This window comes from Hypanus sabinus, chromosome 5, assembly GCF_030144855.1.
Source record: "Hypanus sabinus isolate sHypSab1 chromosome 5, sHypSab1.hap1, whole genome shotgun sequence".
Taxonomy (NCBI): Eukaryota; Metazoa; Chordata; class Chondrichthyes; order Myliobatiformes; family Dasyatidae; genus Hypanus; species Hypanus sabinus.
In genome coordinates, this window is record NC_082710.1 from 186,579,746 (window position 1) to 186,604,798 (window position 25,053).

The 25,053-nt window shown below is 42.4% G+C and overlaps 1 protein-coding gene and 1 long non-coding RNA gene across 5 annotated transcripts in view; both read right to left on the minus strand.

The window, feature by feature from the left end:
* LOC132394743 (uncharacterized) overlaps positions 1 to 25,053 on the minus strand; it is an 887,546-nt gene that overhangs the window by 307,032 nt on the left and 555,461 nt on the right. The window lies entirely within an intron of this gene.
* The window catches only part of LOC132394739 (uncharacterized), a 241,529-nt gene continuing 234,093 nt past the window's right edge, over positions 17,618 to 25,053 (minus strand). For 3 of the 4 annotated variants that reach the window (XM_059971145.1, XM_059971148.1, XM_059971144.1), the window contains one exon: positions 17,618 to 17,999. In XM_059971145.1, the coding sequence (XP_059827128.1) occupies positions 17,900 to 17,999 (100 nt within the window). In that variant the 3' untranslated portion in view covers positions 17,618 to 17,899. The remainder of the gene's footprint in view (positions 18,000 to 25,053) is intronic. The other variant, XM_059971146.1, reaches the window with a different exon arrangement.

Genomic DNA, 25,053 nt, shown 5'->3' on the forward strand with positions numbered 1-25,053 from the left:
ATTACTTTTCGGCAAAGTTTGTGGATGATACACAGGTAGATGAAAGGGTAGGTAGTGCTGATTGCAGCGGGACTTTGACAACTTGGCAGAATGAGCAAACAATTGGTAAATGGAATACAGTGTTGGGAAATGTATGATGCATTTTGGTAGAAACAACAATAGGCACACTATCATCTAAATGGAGAGAAAGTTCGAACATAAGAGGAGCAGAGGGACTTCAGACTTCTCATGTAAGAATCACAGAAGGATAATTTACAGGTTGAGTCTGTGGTAAAGAAGGCAAATGCAATGTTGACATTCATTTCAAAGAGAATAGTATATAAAGGAACAAATGAAGGTGTTAGCATACAAGGAGTGTATGGCAGCTTTGAGCCTGTACTCACTGGAATTTGGAAGAATGTGTGGGGATCTCATGGAAACCTACCCAATATTGAAAGGACTAGATAGGGTGGATGTGGATAGGATGTTGTGGATACTGTTGGGGGAGATGTCTCATCAGGGGAAGGCAGCAGCAATGGAGTTTATGGCACCATGGGTGGCTCTGCAGCACAGGAGGGAAGGAAAAGGAGTGGGAGAGCTATAGTAATAGGGGATTCGATTGTAAGGGGAATAGGCTCTTATAAAATTCTTTACTTATTTTGGGTTGCCTAAGGAAATACAATCTGATCAAGGTAGTAATTTCATGTTTGGATTGTTTCAACAGATAGTTTATAGACAGGGAGCCAAACAGATTACCTCATCTGCATAACATCCAGAATCACAATGAGTCTTAGAAAGGTTTCATTCTACCCTCAAGGCTACGATTAGGATGTATTGCATAGAAAATGAAAATGTTTAGGATGAGGGCATACACTTACTTCTATCTGCAGCACAGGAGTCAGTACAGGAATCATTTGGTTTTAGTCCATTTGAACTTATATTTGGGCAAAGAGTTAGAGGACCTTTGGCCTTATTAAAGGAACAATGGATTAATAAAGAGGTACACACTAATTTGCTGGATTATGTTTTAAAATTTAAGGATAGATTACATAAAGCTTGTAGCTTGTCCATGAAAAATTTAAAATTGGCTCAGGAGAAAATGAAAACCTGATATGATAAAGAAGGTAGGATGAGGATATTTAAGCCTGGAGGTAAGGTGTTGGTTCTTTTCCTAGCGCAAACAAATCCTTTAAAAGCTAGACTTCATGGTCCTTATAAAATTATGTCTAAAGTTAAAGATGTTATGAGAAACATATTATGAGAAACAGTCTGCTACTATAACTGTTGTGGTCAATAATAATGAGTCTGATGTCACTAGGAACTTAATGGATGATTCATCTGAAACTCATTCCAAAACCAACATTATTTCTGCCAGATTACCAAACTCAACAATCTGGAAAATATTGATGAGAAATTAGCACATTTACAGCCAGAGCAGAAGCAGCAGATGAATCAATTTATTTTTAAATATAAGGATTTATTTCCAGACGTTCCTGAAAGAACCACAGTAGCTTCACATGATGCTGATGTTAGAGATGCCAAACCCATAAAGCAACATCCATATAGGATGAACATAGAAAAATGTGAACTTTCTGAGAAAGAAATTGAATATATGTAAGAAAATAATATTATTAGACCTTCTAATTTGAATTGGAGTTCAACTTGTGTTATGGTGCCTAAGTCAGATGGTAGTATTCAGTTTTGTACTGACTACAGGAGGGTGAACACTGTGACGAAAACAGATGCATATCCAATCCCTAGAGTGGATGATTGTGTGGATAAAGTTGGCAAAGCAAAGTTCCTTGCAAAGATTCATTTGTTAAAAAGGTATTGGTGTATTGGCGTGTTTGGTGTTGACAGATGGAGGTAGAGAGATTTCTGCATTTGTAAACCCATCTGGGTTATACGAATATAATGTTCTTCCATTTGGGATGAAGTATACCCCCGGTACTTTCCAGTGGATGATTAATTCTGTGATTCATGGGTTAAAAGATACAGATGCCTATATTGACGATTTAGTTACAGGAAATGATACTTGGGAAGCACGTATTACTGTGGTGAAGAAACTATTTGGAAGGCTTTCAAAAGCTAACTTAACTATTAACTTGGCTAGAAGTGACTTTGGTCATGCAACTGTGACTTACCTTAGTTATGTTGTAGTTCCGGGCTTAGATAAGGAAAATGGTTAAGGAAATAAATCAAACTCCAATTTAGAAATGAAAGTTTAATGTTACAGGAGTATAATATTTTGATAACCAATATTAAAGGCAAAGATAATGTTATTGCTAACTGTGTTGCCTATATGGCAGTTATTTAGTTTATAATATTTTCACTTAGTAATTCGTTTGTGAGCATTCTAGTTAAAGTTAGGATTGTTTAAAGTACATTCGTTGTCTGTGATATATCGCGGCATGCGATGACATCATATCCAGTTTCGCCAAGCCCTGTGGGAAAATACCGGTTTGGAGAAACGGGAAGGTGGGGGGCGAGACATGTACGAGGGCAAGCAGCAGCAATGTTTTCTCTCTACGCACCAGAAACATAGTGAAGGCAACACTAAGTCATGAGATAATCGATATGTTGAATTAAAATGTTAACGCCGACCCTGTTAAAAGTAACGACGGTCGATAAGGTTTATGTTTTCGTTAGTTACAGAGTTGCGGATAGTTTGCGTTGAAGTGTATTTAAAGCAGTCAATGGCGTAGGTAGATTCTGACTGTATGCTGCACTTTAATGTAATGTAGTAGTTGTAATTTTACTTTTGCAAGTATTTACGATGTAAATGTAATATTAAGAAGGAAACAACTGCTGTACAATCTTGTATTGTTTTATCAACAGTTTTCACCATACGTTAATGTGGAAGAGTGAACAGTAAATGGTTAATCTTACCGTGATCCTGTCGTCATTGACAAAGGTTTAACTCAGTGTTTAGTTCAGCGTTATCTTTCACGCCGAGCGAGAACACCACAGTGAAGAAGCGGCATTATCAGGTGTTTCAAGTGCTGCAATGACAACTCGATCCAGCGTCAAGTCGTTGTCACCCAGCGAGGGGGGCAGTAGGACATCATCAAGTAAGGCCGCCCATGCAAGAGCTAAGGCAGAAGCCACCAAGGTGCGAGTGTGCTACGCCAAACAAGAAGCAAAATTGAAAATGGAAGCAGCTGCCAGAGAAGCCGAAAACCAGAAGGAAGTGGCTGCCAGAGAAATGGAAAAGGCTGCCAGAGAAGCCGAAAAACAGTTGGAAGGGGCAAGGATAGGGTCAGAGTTAGAAGTGCTGACGCTGGAACGAGAAGAAGAAGCTGCCAGGGTGGAAGCAGAGTTCATAGAAGATGCTGAAGAAATGTAAGATCTGGTTGACGTAAAATCTACTTCAGAAAAGACCAGATTGGAACGCACAAGCAACTATGTCTGATCTCAAACAGACTGGAAGATTCATTCTTCCACTCCATACTTATTTGATTACACCCCACTTCATGAGGAGTCCCAGAGAGGCCCAATTGCATCACATCCATCCGAGGAAGACAATTTACCCTTGCAACTCAGCGATGAAGTCAAGAATGAAAGGGCTGATGACAAATACTTCTCGACACCAAACTTACCAGATTTGGCGAGAAGAGAGGCAAAGGCTGAATTCAGAACAGCCAATTCCATAACCGAGGTACGCCCTCGGTCATATACCCGCCGACATACTTCCCCAGGCCACATGCCACTTGCAGTTGAACCCATGGCACAGTATTTAGCACGACGAGATCTCGTCACTTCAGGACTATACCAGTTCGACGACAAACCTGAAAATTACCGTGCATGGTACTCCACATTCACCAACGCTATTGACGGAATCCAGCTCAGAGCAACCCAAGAGTTGGATCTTATGGCGAAATGGCTGGGAAAAGAATCATGCGAACAGGTGAGATGCATACGTTCAGTGTACATCAACAACCCCGAGCTGGCCTGAAGCAAAGCATGGGAGAGACTTCGGGAGGGCTATGCGGCCCCCGAAATTATTGAAGCAGCACTATACCGACGTCTGGAAAATTTTCCTAAGGTGTCAGCCAAGGACCACATTAAGTTAAGGGAGCTCGGAGATTTACTCATGGAGATTCAAGGCGCCAAAGAAGATGGCTACTCAACTGGTCTAGTACACCTAGATACTCCATCCGGGATTAGACAAATCGTGGACAAACTTCCATTTGGACTGCAGGACAGGTGGGTGTCTGTTGCCTCAGAGTACAAAGAAGACCACAATGGTCAATTTCCTCCCTTTGAGTATTTCACTAGGTTTGTGTGCAAGGAGGCGAAGAAGCAAAACGACCCTAGCCTCATGGGTCAAGGAAGCAGTACAATTTACACCAAGCCAGATAAATCCTCTTCGAATAACTTCAACATTGATAAACCCATCTCAGTGCTTAAGACTGAAGCCTTTACAACTAACCACGACCCTAGCAAGAATTGTCCATTGCATAACAAACCCCACCTCCTCAGAAAATGCAGAACATTTAGGGAAAAACCCCTTGAAGAGAGGATGGCCCTTCTCAAGGAGAAAAGAACATGTTTAAAATGCTGTTCCTCTACCTCTCACTTTGCTAGAGAGTGCACAATCGCCGTGAAGTGTCCGGAGTGTGATAGCACTAATCACGATGGGGCCATGCATCCCGGCCCGTTACCGCAAACCGACAACGCTCCTTCACCCCCATAACAGGACGGCAGGGAGGGAGAGGCTCACTCCAGGATAACTGTTGTCAGCTCGAGCTGTACAGAAGTTTGCTGTCAAGCTCAGTCAAGCCATTCTTGTTCAAAGATCTGCCTCACTAAGGTGTACCCTAAGGGAGCCAAAGACAAGGTCATCAAAGCCTATGTAATTCTGGACGATCAGAGCAATCACTCACTTGTCAGTCCAGAGTTCTTTAACTTGTTCAACATTGAGAGTGAGCAGTTCCCATACTACCTTAGAACTTGCTCAGGCAACATGGAAACTTATGGAAGGAAGGCAGAAGGCTTCCAGCTCGAGCCCCTGGATGGTAAAGTCGTCATCTGGCTCCCTCCACTCTTAGAGTGCAATGAAATTTTGAATAACCGCACTGAGATCCCGACGCCAAGTGCAGAGCTACACCAGCCACATCTCCACCACATTGCCAAGCACATCCCAGAACTGGATCCAACAGCAGAAATACTCCTGCTATTAGGAAGAGATGTTCTTCGGGTGCACAAGGTTAGGCAGCAGGTCAATGGACCACACGACGCCCCCTTTGTGCAATGCCTAGATCTAGGCTGGGTGGTGATAGGAGAGGTGTGCCCTGGCAATGTACGCAAACCGACGGTTAGCGCACTCAAGACCAATGTGCTGGAGAGTGGCCGCCATTCAATTTTTCAATCCTGCACAAGTGTCATGTGAATTAAGGAAGCACGACAGGGCTTTAACAAATGTAAGGTAACTGACAAGACGCTGGTCCGTCAGCCTTCACTCAAACTGAGCATGATAATAAACTTGCTCAATCAGCTCAAGATGCCATTTTCTTAAAAACAAAGGACACCAAGGTCTTCCGAGATGAAGCAAATAATGGGGTCGCCCCACTGCCTTTCAGAGAACCATGCCAGTGCTTGCCAAACAACAAAGAGCAGGCAGTCAAGCAGTTCACGCCCTTGCAAAAAACCCTGAAAAGGAAACCTGAGATGCAGCAACGCACACCATTGACCCACGAGGTCACAGCCATTATAAATGCACAACCACTTCTACCTGTTTCTTCCGACCCGGAAAACCCCTTCATACTCTCGCCATCAATGCTCCTTACGCAGAAGGCAGGAGCTCCCCCTCCAACAGGGGACTTCTCTGATAAGGATTTGTACACAAAGCAATGGAGACAGGTCCAGGCTCTGGCAAATCAGTTCTGGTCTCGTTACATTCCCTAGCAGGGATGGACATGTCAGGAAGGTTGAGTTGAAAACTACCGACCAAGGTGATGTGAAAATATACCAAAGTTACAGAAGTCATTCTACTTCTACCTAAGGACTGATTTAGAGACTGAAGTTTGTATTATGTTCATTGTGACCTTACGAAGGTCAAGCGGGGAGTGTGTTACCTTTATGGCAGTTATTTAGTTTATAATATTTTTGCTTAGTAATTCGTTTGTTAGCATTCTAGTTAAAGTTAGGATTGTTTAAAGTAAATTCGTTGTCTGTGATATATTGCGGCATGCGATGACGTCACATCCGGTTTTGCCACGTCCTGTGGGAAAATACCGGTTTGGAGAAACGGGAAGGTGGGGGGCGAGACATGTGCGAGCGCAAGCAGCAGCAATGTTTTCTCTCTACGTACCAGGAACATAGTGAAGGCAACGCTGTAAGTCATGAGATAATCGATATGTTGAATTAAAATGTTAACGCCGATCCTGTTAAAAGTAACGACGGTCGATAAGGTTTATGTTTTCGTTAGTTAAAGAGTTGCGGATAGTTTGCGTTGAAGTGTATTTAAAGCAGTCAATGGCTGTATGCTGCACTTTAATGTAATGTAGTTGTTGCAGTTTTGCTTTTGCAAGTATTTACGATGTAAATGTAATATTAAGAAGGAAACAACTGCTGTACAATTTTGTATTGTTTTATCAACAGTTTTCACCATACGTTAATGTGGAAGAGTGAACAGTATTATATATCCAAGGATGTGGTCACACCTGATGCATTGGATCTGTTCCCAGAAAGGAAACCAGTTGTTGGGATGGTTCAGTTAGAGTTGGAAAAATTAAGGTTGGATGCGGAACAGAAGAAAAGGGAGTATGAGCTCCAGCTAAGGGAGATGGAGGAAAGGGAAAAGGAGAAACAGAGGCAGCATGAGCTGGACATGGAGAAGTTAAGGCAAGAGGGAAGAGTCCAAGGGGCAGACCGAGAGGAGAAGTTTAATGTTAGTAGGGAGTTTAAGTTAGTACCTCCGTTTGAGGAGACAGATGTTGACAGTTACTTCTTGCATTTTGAAAATGTGGCAGTGAATTAGAAGTGGCCCAGAAATCAGTGGGTGGCGTTGTTACAAAGTGTATTAAAAGGGAAGGCTCAACGGGTATATGCGGCATTGTCCGAGGAGGAGTCTGAGAATTATGAGGAAGTAAAACAGGCTATCCTTCGGGCCTACGAGTTGGTACCTGAGGCATATAGACAGAAGTTCAAAGATTTAAAGAAAGTGTGGTATCAGATGTATGCAGAGTTTGCCTATGAGAAGGGTGTGCTATTGGATCGTTGGTGTGCGGCAGAAAGGGTGGAGGAGGACTTACATCATTTCAGAGAGTTAATTCTGATTGAGGAATTTAAGGGTTGTGTTTCGGATAATATCCGGATGTATCTGAACGGGAAGCCGAATAAGTCTATATCGGAATTTGCCAGGTTCGCTGATGAATATGCCCTAACCCACAAGACAAGGTTTTCCTCAAATAAGAGTTACCAGAAAGGCAGTAGGGACGGTAGAGAAGGCCCGCCGGCTAAGGTAGAGAATAATCCGGGAGCTAGTGGTAAAGGTAAGGAGGAAGACAAGCAGGCTGGCAGGAAAGTTCCTGGCTTGACCTGTTATAATTGTGGAAAGGTTGGTCATATTGCATCTAAGTGCTTTGCTCCGAAGAAGGAGACAGGAAAAGGGAAAACGGCAGTCCCTACAGGGTGTATTGAGTCAATCAGCAAATCGACAAGAAAGGCCAAGGTAAATAAAATACGAGAAGGGCGTGAGAAATTTATTTCAGAAGGGATAGTGTCTGTGAAAGAGGGAGAAACCCCAATTCCAGTGCGGATCTGGAGAGATACTGCGGCTGATCAGTCATTAATCCTAAGTAAAGTACTAGATTTTGGTCCTGAGACTGGAGAGGTAGTTTTGAGAGGCATAGGAAAAGGGACAGAAGCTGTGCCTTTGCATGGGATCATTTTAAAATGTGACCTGGTAGATGGACCAGTTGAAATAGGGGTGCGGTCAGAATTACCGAGAGATGGCATGGACGTCCTTCTTGGTAATGATTTAGCAGGGGGTGAGGTGGTGTCAGCAGTGAAACTGACAAGCAAGCCTGTGAGTGCTGAGGACCCGCCCCTGGATTCTAAGATCTATCCCGCATGCGCGATCACTCGCAGCATGTCGAGAAAGGCAGCTGAGGAAGAGGACAGTTTAAATGAGTCCAGTGTTGATTTGGCTGAGATGTTTTTACCAACCCTGTACCAAGAGGGGTTAGGGGATGGTGCAACGGAGAATAGGGAGGTGGAAAAGAGTAAAAGAGAAGAGGTAGACCTACCCTTAGCAAGAAGAGAACTTATAAAAGAGTAGGGACGTGACAAGGAACTGGTGGCATTGAGAGAGTCAGTTCTTTCTGAGACAGAGATGGAGAAAGAGCCAGAGGGTTACTACCTGAAGGAGGATGTGTTGATGAGGAAGTGGAGGCCCACCATGGTGCCAGTCAATGAGGACTGGGCGGTGGTACGTCAGGTGGTAGTTCCGAAGGTGTATTGGGATGAAATTTTGAACTTAGCTCATAAGGGACCTTAAGGTGGACATTTGGGAGTAAGGAAGACAGTGGATAGGGTTATGAAAGATTTCTATTGGCCAAACATGAGAAAAGATATCGCTGAATATTGTAAAAGGTACCATAAATGTCAGGTGGTAGGAAAGCCAAACCAGGTTATCCCTAAGGCACCTCTCAGACCAATACCCGCTCTTGAGGAGCCTTTCTCCCGAGTCATTGTGGATTTTGAGGGTCCTTTACCTAAAACTGCGAGTGGGTGACAGTACGTCATGACCATGGTGTGTGCCACTACACGATTTCTAGAGGCTGTGGCTCTGGGGAATATTAGGACCCATGCAGTGGTGAAGGCACTTATTAAATTCTTTACCACAGTGGGGCTACCTAAGGAAATACAGTCCGATCAGGGGAGTACATTTACATCCAAAGCATTTCAGCAAATGATGACCCAGATGGGAATCAAACAAATTTTAGCTTCTGCATACCACCCGGAATCCCAAGGAGCGTTGGAAAGATTCCACGCTACACTAAAGACCATGACTAAAACTTATTGTCAGGAAAACGTTCGAGACTGGGATGATGCTTTACCACTTCTGTTATTTGCAGTAAGGGAGACAGTTCAGGGATCTCTGGGGTTCAATCCGTTTGAGCTCGTTTTTGGTCACAGGCCCAGAGGACTAGAAGTGGTCTAGTCCGAACGTTCAAGTCAATGTGATTGACTATGTTTTAAAATTCCGGGGAAGTCTTCATAAGGTATGCGCCTTGGCAAAAGAAAATCTTAAAGACTCCCAGACAAGAATGAAACAATGGTATGACAAACGAATGAGAGAGCAAGAGTTTCACGTGGGCGATAAGGTTTTGGTCCTATTTCCTGTAGTTACCAGCCCCCTACAGGCAAGGTTTCAAGGACCGTATAAAGTGATTAAGAAAATAGACTCACTGAATTATGTGATTGAAACACCTGATAGACGAAAGCCGAACCAATTGGTTCACATGAACATGATGAAAGGTTATCATGAAATGACCCCCGCGGTGGTCAGTGCAGTCACGAAAACTGATGAGGCAGAAAGGAGTGTTGAGGAGGAACCAGGGCGGTTTGAAAAGATAAGTATAGTACCCACCAGATTAGAGAACTCTGTTATTTTAGCAAACCGTGCTGATAAAGTCAATCACTTAGAGCCTGAACAGAGGGAGCAGTTAACACAGCTCATTAAACGGCATACAAATTTATGTCCAGATGTTCTAAGGAGGTGTAGAGGAACAGAGCATGATGTGATTGTTACCTTGACCCAGCCTATTAAACAATCCCCTTATTGGATGAATTCAGAAAAGAGCAAGCTAGTAGGAAAAGAGATTGAGCATATGCTAGCTGCTGGTATAATCCGCGAATCCCCTTCTGCGTGGGCCTCTCCCTGCGTGGTCGTCCCAAAACCGGACGGTACCATAAGATTCTGTACAGATTACAGAAAGGTGAATGCTGTCTCGCAGACAGATGCTTACCCTATCCCTAGGGTGAACGATTGCATTGATAAAATGGGGAAGGCGAGGTACATCACTAAGATTGACTTGTTAAAGGGGTACTGTTGCGTTCCTTTAACGGTCAGGGCTCAAGAAATTTCAGCCTTTGTCACCCCATCCGGGTTTTACGAGTACAATGTTTTGCCATTTGGAATGAAAAATGCACGCACCAGGGACATTCCAGAGGATGATTGACACAGTGATAAAAGGGTTAACCAACACCAAGGCTTGTATTGATGATGTGGTAGTTTGGAGTGACACCTGGGAGGAGCACATTGAGGCTATAGAAAACCTGTTTAAAAGAATGTCTGCAGCCCAACTTACTGTGAACCTTACTTAGAGTGAATTTGGTTATGCCACAATCATGTACTTGGGGTATGTGGTAGGACAGGGGCAGTTGGCTCCTATGCAAGCAAAAGTACAGGCTATTTCTGAGGTTCCTGTACCCACCAATAAAAGGGCACTGAGAAGATTTTTGGGCATGGTGCGATACTATCGAAAATTCTGTAAAAAATTTTGCAGATATTGCTCTCCCACTTACAAAACTCCTATGGAAGGAGGAAAAATTTGAATGGAGCAATTCTTGTCAGAATGCTTTTGAAAAGTTAAAAACCATATTGTGCCATCACCCTGTGTTAAAGGCATCTGACTTGTTAGAACCCTTCTCCCTGGTGACGGACGCAAGTGATGAGGCTGCAGGGGCAGTCCTATTGCAGAAAGCAGGGGATGGAGTGGAACACCCGGTAGCATATTTCTCTCAGAAGATCAATGTGCATCAGAGGAATTATTCTACGGTGGAAAAGGAATTGTTGGCACTTGTTTTGGCAATACAACATTTTGAAGTGTACATTTGTTCAGCGCAAAGACCCTTAATTGTTTCTGCAGATCACAAAACAGGAGGTTATTAAGTTGGAGTCTGATGCTGCAAGAATTTGATATTAAGATACAGCATATTAAAGGAAGTGATAATGTAATCACTGACTGCTTATCTAGATGCTAAGTTGAATGTATATCTGTATTGCTCTGTAGTTAAAAAACCTGTATTTTGTTAGATTTTGTAATTCTGTAAGACTCTGTATCAGTTAATTTTCCCCTTTGGTGAAAATTCCTAGAAGGATGGGGGTATGAAGGATGAACAACTCTGATGGGAAGAAGAGTGCAGAGTTGCCCATGCCCCCCCTTTTGGAGAATAGCAAACCATTACTATTTCGATGCTGTTAACAAGGAAGTAAGAGAGACAAAAGAAAACATGCCAGGGCAGCTGTTACTGATAACAGCTCATGAGCGAGAATGAGAAAGAGACACAGATAAGAGGTAAACAAATTGGAACATCTGCTACTGATAAGAGAGGAGAGGAGCCATTGATTTATTGTTATTGTCTTTTGGAGAAGGATTGTTTACTTGGTACTATTCTATTCATTGAAATTCCTCAGTGGACAGCTGGAGTGGGCTGGTTTGATGGGCTAAGTCATTCAAAACTGATTGGCACTTGAGACCCCGTGAGTGGGGATAAAACTGAGGTCTGGGGTGACACCCCTCAGGCGCACCAGGAGACACACTAGTGAGCATCAGACACCCACGAGAAAGTGTGGGGCATCGGAGACCGAACGTGAGATCAGTAAATTTTAACTCGCAGTGTTTATAGCGAGGCCGGTGGGGGCTTGTGTGTCCACCCTTGCCCGGGTGGCGAGTCCACCATGGAAGAACAGTCTAGCTAAAGGACGGAGGGGTCATACTTGAATGGCCGCAGCAACAACACATCGACAGATCAAGATCGTAAAGGAAGGTTTGCAAGACAATAGCTGTTACTGTTCGCGCACTCTCTCTCTCTCCAACAATTACAACACAACGACCAACAACTACCTCAGCCTGCATGAACAACTTTATATTTCCATGTGACAATTCATTATCCCCTGGACAACGATAGAGCTTGTTTATTATTGATTACTATTAAACCCACACTTTTAGGTTTAGTATTGCTAACGTATATTATCTGTATATTTGCATTGATATTGTTTTGTATATTTTTACTAATAAACACTTGAAAATAGTACCACCAGACTCTAATGGACCCTTCTATCTTTGCTGGTAAGACACCCAGTTACGGGGTACTTAACAGCATAAAGACCTATCTTGTTCAATCTTTCCCTGTAACTTAGGTGCTGAAACCCAGGTAACATTCTAGTAAATCTCCTCAGTAATCTCTCTATTTTGTTGACATCTTTCCCATAATTCGGTGACCAGAACAATACTCCAAATTCGGCCTTACCAGTGCCTTGTACAATTTTAACATTACATCCCAACTCCTATAATCAATGCACTGATTTATAAAGGCCAACATACCAAAAGCTTTCTTCACCACTCTATCCACATGAGATTCCACCTTCAGGGAACTATGTACCATTATTCCTAGACCACTCTGTTCTGCTGCATTCTTCAATGCCCTACCATTTACTATGTATGTCCTATTTGGATTATTCCTACCAAAATGTAGCACCTCACACTTATCAGCATTAAACTCCATCTGCCATCGTTCAGCCCACTCTTCTAATTGGCCTAAATCTCTCTGCAAACTTTGAAAGCTTACTTCATTGTCCACAATGCCATCTAGCTTAGTATCATCTGCATACTTACTAATCCAATTTACCACGTCATCATCCAGATCATTAATGTATATGATAAACAACATTGGACCCAGTACAGATCCATGAGGCTCACCACTAGTCACCGGCCTCCAACCTGATGAACAGTCATCCATCACTACTCTCTGGCATCTCCCATCCAGCCACTGTTGAATCCATTTTACTACTTCAATATTAATGCCTAATGATTGAACCTTCCTAACTAACCTTCCGTGCAGAACTGAAGTCCATATAGACAAAATCCACTGCTTTACCCTTGTCCTTTCCTCGTAACCTCTTCAAAAAATTCAATAAGATTTGTCAAACATGATCTACCATGCACAAATCCGTGTTGACTGTTCCTAATCAGACCCTGTGTATCCAGATAATTATATATATACACATATATAATCTCTAAGAATACTTTCCATTAATTTACCCACCACTAACATCAAACTGACAGGCCTATAATTGCTAAGTTTACTCTTGGAACCCTTTTTAAACAATGGAACCACATGAGCAATACGCCAATCCGCTGGTACAATCCCTGTTTCTAATGATATTTGAAATATTTCTGTCAGAGCCCCTGCTATTTCTACACTAACCTCCCTCAAGGTTCTAGGCAATATCCTGTCAAGACCAGAGATTTATCCACTTTTATATTCCTTAAAAGCGCCAGTACTTCCTATTCTTTAATCATCATAGTTTCCATAACTACCCTACTTGTTTCCCTTACCTTATACAATTCAATATCCTTCTCCTTAATGAATACTGAAGAAAATAAAAGAAACCCTTCAGATTTATTTTCACTTTACTTGCCAAAGTAACCTCATATCTTTTAGCTTTTCTAATTTCTTTTTTAAGATTTTTCTTACATTCTTTATATTCCTCGAGCACCTCATTTACTCCATGCTGCCTATATTTATTGTAGCTATCTCTCTTTTTCCTAACCAAGTTTCCAATATCCCTTGAAAACCATGGCTCTCTCAAACTTTTAACCTTTCCTTTCAACCTAACAGGAACATAACATTCTGTACCCTCAAAATTTGACCTTTAAATGACTGCCATTTCTCTATTACATCCTTCCCATAAAACAAATTGTCCCAATCCACTCCTTCTAAATCCTTTTGCATCTCCTCAAAGTTAGCCTTTCTCCAATCAAAAATCTCAACCCCGGGTCCTGTCCTATCCCTCTCCATAATTATATTGAAACTAATGGCATTGAGATCACTGGACCCGAAGTGCTCCCCAACAGATACCTCTGTCACCTGACCTATTTCATTCCCTAACAGAAGATCCAACATTGCCCCTTCTGTAGTTGGTTCCTCTATGTATTGCTGCAAAAAACTATCCTGCACACGTTTTACAATCTTCAAACCATCCAGCCCTTTTACAGTATGGGCTTCTCAGTCTATGTGTGGAAAATTAAAATCTCCCACAATCTCCCTGTGCTTACTACAAATACCTGCTATCTCCTTGCAAATTTGCTCCTCTAATTCTCGCTCCCCATTAGGTGGTCTATAATACACACCTATTACTACACCTAGGTATATAGTACACCCCTATAAGTGTTACTACACCTTTCCCATTCTTCAATTCCACCCAAATAGCCTCCATAGACAAGCCCCCTAACTATCCTGCCAGAGCACCACTGTAATATTTTCTATGACAAGCAACACAACACCTCCCCTCTGTCCCTCCGATTCTATCACACCTGAAGCAACGAAATCCAGGAATATTTAGTTGCCAATCACACCCCTCCTGTAACCATGTTTCACTAATAGCTACAACATCATATTTCCATGTATCAATCCATGCTCTAAGCTCATCCACCTTTCATACAATGCTACTAGCATTAAAATAAATGCATTTAAGAAATTCTCCACTTCTTCCTCTCTGTTTATCTCTAACAGTACAAAGAACTTTACTGTCTTCTTTTTCTTCCTTCTCCCATAATCTGTTCCTACACTCTGGTTCCCCTTCCACCTCATATCTAGTTTAAATCCACTGGAGCCTCTCTAGCAAACCTACCTGCAAGAATATTTGTCCCCCTCCAGTTCAGATGTAAACCATCCCACCGGAACAGGTCCCACCTCCCCTGGAAAACTGCCCAATTATCTATAAATATGAAGCCCTCCCTCCTGCACCATATCTTCAGCCACGTGTTGATCTGCACTATCTTACTATTTCTAAACCCACCTGCAAGTGACACTGGTAGCAATCCTGAGATTGCTATCCTGGAGGTCCTGTCCTTGAACTTGGCGCCTAATTCCCTAAACTCATCTTTTAGGACCTCCTCACCCTTCCTATCCACATCATTGGTCCCTACATGGACCATGACATCCGGCTCCTCACACTCCCTCTTGAGAATACTGAAAACTCGATCTGAGGTATCGCAGACCCTGGCACCAGGCAGGCAACAGACCATCCAGGATTCTCGATCTCTTCCACAGAACCTGCTATCTGTCCCCCTAACTATTGAATCCCCTATCACTACTGCTCTCCTCTTTTCCCTGCTTCCCTTCTGAGCTGAGGGTCCAGTCTTGATAACAGAGATGCAACCACTGTAACTTGTCCCTGGTAGGTTGTCCCCATCAAAAGTATCCAAAACGGTATACATTGTTGATGGGAATGGCCGCAGGAGTGCTCTGCTCTTCCTGTCTATTCCCCTTCCCTCTCTTGACAGTCACCTGTCTCCTGACTCCTAGGGGTGATTATCTCTCTGAAACTCCTGTCTATTTCTGCCTCTGCCTCCCGAATGATCTGAAGTTCCTCCAGCTCCAGTTCCCTAACACGGTTTGTCAGGAGCTGCAGCTGGATGCACCTTTTGCAGGTGTAGTCATCAGGGACAGCTGTGTTCTCACTGACTACACACACTGCAAATGGAGCACTCGACTGCCCTAACTGCTGCCTCCATTACCTACTCCTAAGCTAATTAGATTAATTCAAGGAGCTTACCCAGCCTTACCTCACCTGGAGTGAAGCTCGTACTCAGTCTCTGCTCGCTTTCTGAAATCCCCCGCTGATCTCAGAGGCCGATTTTCACGCGCTTGCACAGTCGTGGCCCATTCAAACCTCGCCTCTGCCTGTTCTCGCCGAAGCCTGATTGAGCCAAAGCTGTCCCACTCTGCCTCAGTCCACTCTGATGATGGCTGATGTATATGGTGGTCTTTCTTTTTAAACCTTTGGCGCGCTATGTCACACGCCTGCGCAGTCTCGCCTCTTTGCCACGATCAGTTTAAAAAAATAAAGCTTCTCTCCAAGCTTGCGCTACATCGTCCCTCTTCACCTCTTGCTGCGATTTAAAAAATGATATTTTTAAAATCGATTTAAAAAATGTGATTTTTATGGAGTGGTATTGTCAACGTTTGTAACACTCCTACTGTACGGTAATTTGTAAGGTGCTGTATGATAATACTGTGTATATTGTGTATGTTGTAGATTTTATACATTTGTAAGGTGCTGTATGATAATACTGTGTATATTGTGAATGTTGTAGATTTTATACATTTTAGGTAATTAGTTAATTGTTAAAATTTTGCTCGACAGATCAAATATTTTTTTGGAGGGAGGTGTTACATACTTGTGAGTGTCTTATGGCCATGATGTACTCGAGTATCCGGTGAGAGTGATGTAATGGTCTTGTGATGGTGGGGTGATGTATTTCCCCCCCAGTATGAGGTCACATAATGTAGTTTTCCCGCCAGTGTGAGGTCATGTGATGGCCTGGACCAACAGGTATAAAACGGGGAGCAGGAGCTTTTGTTGGGACGTCGTTTAAGTAGTCCGTTACTCTGTTATGCTACATATTTGGTTTCATGACGCAGTTTTGTTTTAAAGTGGAGTTTTAATTCTTACTGTAAGGTACATTGTCGTTGTGCCAGCAGTTTTGAAAACCACTGCCAGTTATGATTGAGGTATCTTCGATTTAATCTTAAAGTCTGAGTATTGGAGAGTGAAGATTTACCGAAGTACAGAAACCTGAAGGATCGAGTAAAGTTGGTGTCGTCGGCTGTTTAATACAGGATCGACCTTATTAGATCTTCATTCTGGAAATAGTAACCTGCATCCGAGATAGCCCCACATTGTAAGAGCAGAAAGGGTTGGGTGCAGTGTTATTTGCCAAGGAAAAGGTCTGTTCCTTCAAGCCGTCTTTATTTCCTTCATCGTGAATCTTTCGGGTAAGACATATTTCGGCTGGAATCAGCAGTAACGTCACGTTGTCGGGGAATTCGTTACTTCAGGAAAGTCTCTCTTAATTGACTGTATAAATCATTTGGACTTTTGCATTTATCACCTTAAGAACCATTCAAGTTGCCGTATAACAGTTAACTTCCAGTTAAGTTAGTCATTTGTTTACTTTTCATTTTTATTGAGCAGAGTTTAAATAAATGATTATTTGTTTATAAAGAAACCTGTCTCAATTCCATATTCATTGTTGCCATATCGTAACACACCCAATAAGGAAGTTACTGTAAGTAGATTGTACCTCTGCTATTTGGAGTTCTGAATAGTTGATCCTATTGGAATCAAGAGAATTCTGTAAGGATGATGTGGTGGATGAGTTGATTAGTATGAATGAGGAGTATGGTTAGGGTTAGGGTTAGGGTTGTGGCTTTAGGATAAAGGACATGATAAAATGAATTTCTTCCACCATAGCGTGGTTTATCTTTGAAATTCTCTACCCAAGACAGTCACAGAATAAATTCAAAATTAGTGGGAGGAATTTTGGGCTGTGGAGAAGTCAAAGATTGTGGATGAACAAACAATTTGGTGGTGGAACTCAGCGTGTTAAGCGGTATCTGTAAAAATAATGAAAAGTAATAGTTGACATTTTAGGTAGAAACTCTGCATCAGTCTTTGGGGTGAGGCAGGAAAGTACAGCTAATTGCATGGTCAGATAGTTGAACATTTTGTGGAATGGTTGACTGGTCTTATATACTGTATGTTCTTATGTTGATTAGGTGTGACCCAAAACAACTTCTTTGGAAATACATATAATCTGTAACAGTTAATATTTATTTAGCAGTTCACTAAAAGTCAAACAATATTATATTTATGAAATGCAAACACTGTCCCTAACACTTAGTGTTTGGTTTTCCTTATCAGTTCCTGTTTAGTATACTTTTATTTTTTAAGACAATAACTTTAAACTTTAATCTAACTGAGAAAAATCTTATTTAGTTAAACTGGAATCAACATTGAGAAAGATTGCATGACAGTGCATGGAATCTAATTACAATCTTAACTTCATTTCCAAAGCTGAAGTTGACTGAGATCCTGCAGCACTAACTGCTGTTGTTGTCAGCACCATCTTTCACTCTCCCATTTCAACGCTTTCAGCATTTTCTTCTCCTGTGAACCGGATGGAAGTGTTTGTCTGGAAATATCACAGTAGCAGGCACTGATGAAAAATAATAGAATTATAACATTGCTCCAGTTTAGAACTGTATCTGCTTGTGCAGGAGGAACAGACTATGTATCAGTCAGCTTGAGCATTAGACTTTGAACCCTAGGATAAAGAAATTAGCTGTCTACTTTATCTATGCCTTCCATAATTTCCGAAAAAAATCTGCCAAATCTCCCCACAGTCTTCCCTGCTCTAGAGAAAACAACCCAGTTTTCAAATCTTTCCTCCTAACACATGCCCTCCAGACATGATCCTGGTAAATCTCCTCTAGGCATCCATTAGTCTCGTGAGTCCATGGATTTGCACCTTGGAAAGTTTCGAGGCGCTGGCCTGGGCAGGGTTATATGGGAGACCAGCAGTTGCCCATGCTGCAAGTCTCCCTTCTCCACATCACCAATGCTGTCCAAGGGAAGGGCAATAGGACCCAAGCAGCTTGGCATCGGTGTTGTTGCAGAGCAATGTGTTGTTAAGTGCCTTGCTCAAGGATATAACTTGCTGCTTCAGCTGAGGCTTGAACTAATGACCTTCAGATCACTAGACTGATGCCTTATCCACTTAGCCACACGCCAAGACAAATCTCCTCTACAGCCTCAACATCTCACCCATAAAGGGGCAGCCAGAACTGAAAGCGATATTCTAGATGCAGCCTAAGGTCATCATAGCTGGGGGTGGTAGTGGGGATAAGCTCCCACTACCAATAAAGTGCTCTAAATGGTGTGTGACTCTAACAGCCTCTGACGACCAAGTCCAATTCTTGGCCTTCATATGTGGAATAGCCACTAAGCCCCACTGAACTGATCCTACTGACAGGAGGAGGGTCAAAGGTGGACCTCAAACCCAGATGTTTCAGGCAGGTGGGGTTGTCCGCCAAGGAGAAGAAAAACTCTGATTTTAAATTCTGTTGCCTTACGGCCATTCCAGCCTATGGGAAAGGCTTCAGGAGTAAACCCCAAGGAAGAAATCTGGACCTGGGGTCCCTAAGTCAGTTTGATATTGTTTAGAACTTCACTCTGGCAACCTCGGCAACGACACTGGTGCCAAGCTGTATTGGTGCTTGCCCTTCCCTTGGACTACATCAGTGATGTGGAGAGGGAGAACCTGTTGCATGGCCAACAGCCAGCTCTTCCTACCCAGGCTTGCACCCTGGAGAGGTCACAGTACACCAGAGGCACAAACCCATAATCCTCTGGGATCGGCAGCTGCCTAGCTACCTACGCCAGGTGCGGCTTAATTAGAGGGCATCACAACTCCAGACTCTTGAACTCAATGCCTTGACTCTTCATGTTTCCAATTCCAGTTCCTATTTTTTAAATTTTCATTTACTATAATATTCTGATTGATTTACGTCAGGAAATAGGAAGGAAAAGCAAAGAGGTCCTGAAAAGAGAATTTAGAGAGCTAGGTAGAAAGCTGAGAAGAACCTCACGGGTAGTAATTTCTGGATTGCTGCCTGTGCCACATTCCAATGAGAATAGAAACAGAATGATTTGGCAGATCTATGCACAGATGTCAGGTAGAGCAGACTGATGGTAGGGCATAATTGCAGCAAGCAGGGTGAGTATCAGTGCATGAGGGATGCAGAATAAAAAGGGGTAGCAAATGCAGCCCTCGAAGTGCTATATTTCAATGCACAGAGTATAAGAAATAAGGTGGGTGATCCTGCTGCACTTTTACAGGTTATTGGGTATGATGTTGTGGCCATCACTGAATCATGGCTGAAGGGTGGTTGTAGTTGGGAGCTGAATGTCCAAGGTTACAGGTTGTATTAGAAGGATAAGAAGGTTGGAAGATGGAGTGGTGTTGCTCTTCTGGTAAAGAATGGCATCAAATCAGTAGAAAGATGTGACATAGCATCAGAAGAAGTTGAATCCTTGTGCATTGAGTTAGGAAACTGCAAAGGTAAAAGGACCCTGATGGCAGATATATACAGGCCTCTCAACAGTAACTGTGATGTGGACCATATTTACAACAGGAACTAGAAAAGGTGTGTCAAAAGGGCAATATTATGAGAGTAATGGGAGATTTCAACATGCATGTTGACTGGGAGACTCAGGTTAGTAATGGATCTCAAGAGAACGAGTTTGTTGAATGCCTAATATGGCACTTTAGAGCAGATTATCATTGAGCTGACTGCAGATACAACTATACTGGACTGGGTGTTATGTAATGAGCTGGTGATTAGGGAGCTTAAGGTAAAAAAAAAACCCTTAGGAGGAGTGATCACAATGTGATTGAGTTCAACTTGAAATTTGATAGGGAGAAAGTAAAGTTTGATGTAGTAGTGTTTCAGTGGAGGAAAAGAGATTACAGTGGTATGAGAGAGGAACTGGCCAAAGAAAATTGGAAGAAGATGCTGGTAGGGATGACAACAAAACATCAATGTTATGAGTTTCTAGGAAAAATGAGAAGGAGCAGGATAGATGTATTCCAAAAACAAAGAAATATTCAAACGGCAGAATAGTAGTGCAACTGTGGCTGACAAGGGAAGTCTAAGCTATTGTAAAAGCAAAAGAGGGCATACAACAAAGCAAAAATGTGTGGAAAGAAGGGGGATTGGGAGGCTTTTAAAACCCTGAAAGAGCAACTACAAGAATCATTAGGAGGGAAAAGATGAATTATGAAAGTAAGCTGACAAACAATATCAAAGAGGATATTGAATATCAAAGCTTATACAAATGTATAAAAAGGAGAGATGAGACTGGATATAGGGCCACTAGAAAATGAGGCTGGTGAAATAATGGGAGCCAAAGAGATGGCTGCTGAACAAAATTAGTATTTTGCATAACTCTTCACTGTGAAAGACATTAGCAGTGTGCCAGGTGTGGAAGGATGTGAGGGAAAAGAATCAGACTCAGGTTTATTATCACCGACATGTGATGTGAAATTTGCTAACTTAGCAGCAGTTCAATGCAATACATAATCTAGCAGAGAGAAAAAATAAAACAATAATAAATAAACAAGTAAATCAATTCTGTATATTGAATAGATTATTAAAAATTGTGCAAAAACAAAACAATATATTTTTTTAAAAGTGAAGTAATGACCAAAGCTTCAGAGTCCATTCAGGAATCAGATGGCCTGAGTGTGTGCCTTCATGCTTCTGTACCTCCTACCTGATTGTAACAGTAAGAAAATGACATGTCTGGGGTGCTGGAGGTCCTTAATAATGGATGCTGCCTTTCTGAGACACCGCTCCCTAAAGATGTCCTGGGTACTTTGTAGGCTAGTACCCAAGATGGAGCTGACTAGATTTACAACCTTCTACAGCTTCTTTTGGTCCTGTGCAGTAGCCCCTCCAAACCAGACAGTGATGCAGCCTGTCAGAATGCTCTCCATGGTACATCTATAGAATATTTTGAGTGTGTTTGTTGATATGCCAAATCGCTTTGAATTCCTAATAAAGTATAGCTGCTGTGTTGCCTTCTTTATGATTACATCAGTGTGTTGGGACCATGTCAAATGCTCAGAGATTTTGAACTTGAAGCTGCTCACTCTCTCCAATCACTCTAATCCCTCTATGAGGATTGGTATGTGTTCCTTCGTCTTTCCCTTCCTGAAGTCCACAATCAGCTCTTTCATCTTACTGATGATGAGCGTCAGGTTGTTGCTGCGGCACCATTCCACTAGTTAGCATATCTCAGTCCTGTACGCCCTCTCGTCACCACCTGAGATTCTACCAACAATGGTTGTATCATCAGCAAATTTATAGATAGTATTTGAGCTATGCCTAGCCATACAGTCATGTGAATACAGAGAGTAGAGCAGTGGGCAAAGCACACACCCCTGAGGTACGCCTGTGTTTGTTGTCAGTAAAGAAGATATGTTATCACCAATCCACACAGACTGTGGTAAGTACAGTTACTATTATAAGGAAGAAGGTGCTCAAAAAGTTAAAAGGCCCGTGGGTACATGAGTCACCTGGGCCAGATGAACTCCACCCTAGAGTTCTGAAAGAGGCAGCAGTAGAAATTGTGGGGGTATTAGTAACTCATTGGACTCTGGCATGGACTGGAAAATTGTAAATGTCACTCTGCTCATTAAGAAAGGAAGATAACATATAACCATATAACAATTACAGCACGGAAACAGGCCATCTCGGCCCTTCTAGTCCACGCTGAACACTTACTCTCACCTAGTCCCACTGACCCGCACTCAGCCCATAATCATCCATTCCTTCCTTGTCTATATACCTACCCAATTTTACTTTAAATGACAATATCGAACCTGCCTCTACCACTTCTACTGGAAGCTTGTTCCACACAGCTACCACTCTCTGAGTAAGGAGGTTCCCCTTCGTGTTACCCCTTAACTTTTGCCCAATTCTCAATTCACATCCTCTTGTTTGAATCTCCCCTACTCTCAATGGAAAAAGCCTATCCATGTCAACTCTATCTATCCCCCTCATACATTTAAATATCTCTATCAAGTCCCCCCTCAACCTTCTAAACTCCAAAGAATAAAGACCTAACTTGTTCAACCTTTCTCTGTAACTTTGGTAATGAAACCCAGGTAACATTCTAGTACATCTCCTCTGTACTCTCTCTATTTTGTTGACATCTTCCCTAAAATTCGGTGACCAGAACTGTACACAATACTCCAAATTTGGCCTCACCAATGCCTTGTACAATTTTAAAATCACATCCCAACTCCTATACTAAATGCTCTGATTTATATAGGCCCCATACCAAAAGCTTTCTTCACCATCCTATCCACATAAAATTCCATCTTCAGGGAATTATGCACAATTATTCCTAGATCACTCTGTTCTACTGCATTCCTCAATGCCCTACTATTTACCGTGTATGTCCTATTTTGATTAGCCCTACCAAAATGTAGCACCTCACACTTATCAGCATTAAACTCCATCTGCCATCTTTCAGCACACTCTGGCCTAAACCTCTCTGCAAGCTTTGAAAACTAACTTCATTATCCACCACGCCACCTATCTTAGGATCAGCTGCATACTTACTAATCCAATTTACCAGCCCATCATCCAGATCATTAATGTATATGACAAACATATACCAGACGGCATGGATTGAGAATAAGAGGTCAGTTATTTAAAACAGAGTTGAGGAAGAGCTTCTTCTCCCAGAGAGTTGTGGAGGTGTGGAATGCACTGCCTCGGAAGACGGTGGAGGCCAATTCTCTGGATGCTTTCAAGAAGGAGCTAGATAGATAATTGCCAGAGGCTCAGCAATCTCCTCCCTCACCTCCATAGTAGCCTGGGGTACATCTCATCTGGCCCCGGTGACTTAACCAACTTGATGCTTTCCTAAAGCTCCAGCACATCCTCTTTCATAATATCTACATGCTCAAGCTTTTCAGTCTGCTGCAAGTCATCACTACAATCACCAAGATCCTTTTCCATAGTGAATACTGAAGTAAAGAATTCTTTAAGTACCTCTGCTATTTCCTTTGGTTCGATTCACACTTTCCCATTGTCACACTTGATAGGTTCTATTCTCTCACGTCTTATCCTCTTGCTCTTCACATACTTATAGAATGCCTTGGGGTTTTCCTTAATTCTGTCCTTCAAGGCCTTCTCATGGCTCCTTCTGGCTCTCCTAATTTCCTTCTTAAGCTCCTTCCTAGTAGCCTTATAATCTTCCAGATCTCTAACATTACCTAGCTCTCTGAACCTTTCGTAAACTTTTCTTTTCTTCTTGACTATATTACGGCCTTTGTACACCACAGTTCCTGTGCCCTACCATAACTTCCCTGTCTCATTGGAATGTATCTATGCAGTACTCCACACAAACATCCCCTGAACATTTGCCAGATTTCTTCCGTACTTTTCCCTGAGAACATCTATTTCCAATTTAAGCTTCCAATTTCCTGCCTGATAGCCTCATGATTTCCCCTTACTCCAATTAAACACTTTTCTAACTTGTCTGTTCCTATCGTTCTCCAATGCTATTGTGAAAGAGATAGAATTATGATCACTATCTCCAAAATGCTCTCCCACTGAAAGATCTGACACCTGACCAGGTTCATTTCCCAATACCAAATCAAGTACAGCCTCTCCTCTTGTCGGCTTATCTACATATTGTGTCAAGAAACCTTCCTAAACACACCTAACAAACTCCACCCCATCTAAAACCCTCACTCTAGGGAGATGCCAATCAATATTTGGGAAATTAAAATCTCCCATCATGACAGCTCTGTTATTATTATACCTTTCCAGGATCTGTTTCCCTCTCTGCTCCTCAATATCTTTGTTACTATTGGGTGACCTATAAAAAAACCCAGTAAAGTTATTGACCCCTTTCTGTTCCTAACCTGCAACCAGAGAGACTCCGTAAACATCCCACCATGGCGTTCACCTTTTCTGCAGCTGTGACACAGCTCTGATCAACAGTACCATGGCCCACCTCTTTTGTCTCCCTCCCTGCCCTTTCTGAAACATCTAAAACACGGCACTTGAAGTAACTATTCCTGTCCCTGAGCCATCCAAGTCTCTGTAATGGCCACCATATCATAGCTCCAAGTACTGACCCTGAAAGTCAACCAGTTATCCCTGAGATCCAGTTGAAGCTGGAACAAATAAAGTTAGAGAGATTTAGGTTAGAGACTGCCAAAAGTGAAAATGAAAGACAACGGCAATTTGAAACTGCGGAAGCCGAAAGACAGAGGCTATTTGAGGCAGCACAACAACAAAGAGTACTAGAGGCTGCTGTGTTAGAAAAACGAAGGCAATTTGAGCTAGACAAGGTAAGGCTCGAGGGGCAACCTGCTGACTCTAGTGATGGGTTTGTTATCAGTCAGGAAGTTAGATTGGTCCCTTAAGGATACCCTTAAGGTCAGTGGTGAAGAAGGCGAATGCAATGTTGGCATTCATTTCTAGAGGAATAGAGTACAGGAGCAGGGATGTGATGTTGAGGCTCTATAAGGCACTGGTAAGACCTCACTTGGAATACTGTGTGCAGTTTTGGGCTTATTTAAGAAAGGATGTGCTGACATTGGAGAGGGTTCAGAGAAGATTCACTAGAATGATTCCGGGAATGAGAGGGTTAACATATGACGAATGTTTGACCGCTCTTGGACT